The sequence below is a fragment of the Topomyia yanbarensis genome, chromosome 1 (genome assembly GCF_030247195.1).
Source record: "Topomyia yanbarensis strain Yona2022 chromosome 1, ASM3024719v1, whole genome shotgun sequence".
NCBI classification, from domain to species: domain Eukaryota; kingdom Metazoa; phylum Arthropoda; class Insecta; order Diptera; family Culicidae; genus Topomyia; species Topomyia yanbarensis.
This window is the reverse complement of record NC_080670.1, coordinates 165,004,326-165,006,585: the sequence shown is the minus strand read 5'-3', so window position 1 is coordinate 165,006,585 and position 2,260 is coordinate 165,004,326. Positions and strand designations below refer to the sequence as shown.

The following is a 2,260-nucleotide window of genomic DNA, read 5'->3' as shown; positions in this document are numbered from 1 at the left end:
GAATGAACTTATTCATGTAATTCGCTAGTCCCATGAAGCTTCTTACTTCTGATTCCGTCGTCGGTGACCGAAATGACAAGAGAGCGTCAACTTTCGCGCGAGACGGACTAATCCCTTGCTCTGAAATTTGATGGCCTAAAAACTCCAGCTCCTTCACACCTATCAAGCATTTTTCAGTATTCAATTTCACACCTCTATTTTTCAGAATTTTTAAGACCTACAATAATAATAACACATAATATACCACATCAAGTGAAATTTTATTTCTCTCTAAGAGATCAGTATGCATGACATGAACTATAAAATAAACGCCTTATTTTACCTTTTTCAGATTTTCATCATGAATATCCTTCGTTTCACCCTCCACGATAATATCATCTAAATAATAAAAAGTTCCCTCGCATCCTGATAGTAATTCTTCCATTATCCGCTGGAAGATCTCAGGAGCCGTCACTAACCCAAATGGCAGTCGTTTGAAACGAAAAAGACCACGACTTGTTATGAACGTCGTAATATCTCTCGATTCCGGTGCTAACTCGACCTGATGAAATGCTTCGCGGATATCTAATTTGCTCCAAATCTTTCCTTTGCCCAGTCGAGCTATGTATTCCTCTACAACGGGCATTGGGAAACGCTCTCGTACCACAGCCTCATTGACACGTCTCAAATCTAAACAAAGTCTAGGTTCTCCGGATGCTTTCCCAACAACAACTAGTGGTGACACCCACGTAGTTGGTCCTTGTTTTACTTCAATGATATCTCGTAACAGTAGTTGTTCGAGTTTCCTATTAACTGCATCTTCCATTGGAATAGGCACTCGGCGCAGTGGTTGAAAAACTGGTTTATATTCTGGATTCATATGAATGCGTGCCTGTACACCTGATATCTTATTAAATGCAGCAAGTGATTTGTCAACAACTTTATTAACTTCTATACCGATCTTCAATACACCAAGCTGTTTTGCAGTGAAGTCTCCCAACAGGTCTTTCTGTCCACCATCGACTACAAAAAATTCTGCAATCACTTGTCTCTTTCCGATGGCAATTTCCGCTTGAAAAGTTCCAACAATTTTCAAAGCTTTGTCGCTTCCATATCCTTTCAGGATTTTGGCTGAACCTTTAGTTGAGCTAATGATGTTTACTTTCTCATGCTTCAAAACTTCCCATGTTTTCACTGTAATGAGATTAGCATCCGCGCCTGAGTCAACCAGCATACTTACTCTAATGCCGCCAATCATAGTGGGCAGTACATTAATATCGTTTCCTCCATAAAACGCATAATATACCTTGTCTTCTACTGAAACGTTCCTCTCGGGAACACTATTAATTTGTTCTACTTTTAGTGGTTCGACATTGTATGCTCTTTTCAAATTTGACGCTACGGGCATTGTCCCTCTACGTTTAGAACCTTGTTTTAGACACACTGCTTCAAAATGTCCCAGCTGTTGGCACCTACGACATGTGCGACCTCTTGCCGGACAATCCATCGACCTTGCAATGTGCCCGTCCTTACCACAAGAAAAACAAGTGTTCGGGCGAAAATCCTTTCCAGTTTTGCTAAGAGCTGGTCGTCTTTGGTCAAATCTGTACGGATTGTACACAGGAACAGGGTTTGCCGCCTGGCTTCTCCTGGTATATCTAACATCGTAGACTGCTTTGTCGCGCACAGAATCGGTAGTATCCTTTAAATCTTTTAACTGTTGTTCTGTAGCCTCGATTGTAGCGGCAAGCTCTTCAATCTCTCTCAATGATCTGTCTCGTTTCAAAATACTTTTTTTCAGTGCATCTGAATAGCAATTTTCAACCACAACATCGATGAGATAAATCTCCTTCAAAATCTCGCTGACTTCTACCGAGTGCTTTTCGAATCCACAATTTATTGCTTGTTGACGTAGACGCATCATAAAATGGGAAAACTTTTCACCTTGCTCTTGCTTGAGTTTCCTCAAATTTCTTCTCTCGATTATATCTTGTCTGCCGCTTTGGAAGTACCCATCTAACAATTCAATCGCCAAATTGTAAACTTTGGGCTCTAGGGTTACCATTGGTACTTTATTGTGATCAGGTAAACTTTTAAAAATGCGTTGGAGATCTATTCCTCCGAGGTGCAATAACTTTGCTTTCTTCATTCGCTGATCTTCGACTCCGTACGCCTCAAAATAACATTCTAGGGAACCCTTCCACACCTCCCATTCTCGCGAAAGCCTATGCTTCTCAATCGCCTCGCATTTGAAAGGTGGAATTGGTCGCGACTCGTCCAT

General features: G+C 41.1%; 1 protein-coding gene across 1 annotated transcript; it reads right to left on the bottom strand.

Annotated features, from left to right (window-relative positions):
• Positions 1-313: 313 nt before the first annotated feature.
• Positions 314-2,260, bottom strand: LOC131676074 (uncharacterized protein K02A2.6-like). Its single transcript, XM_058955201.1, has one exon. The coding sequence runs from the start codon at positions 2,258-2,260 to the stop codon at positions 314-316; it is 1,947 nt and encodes a 648-aa protein (XP_058811184.1).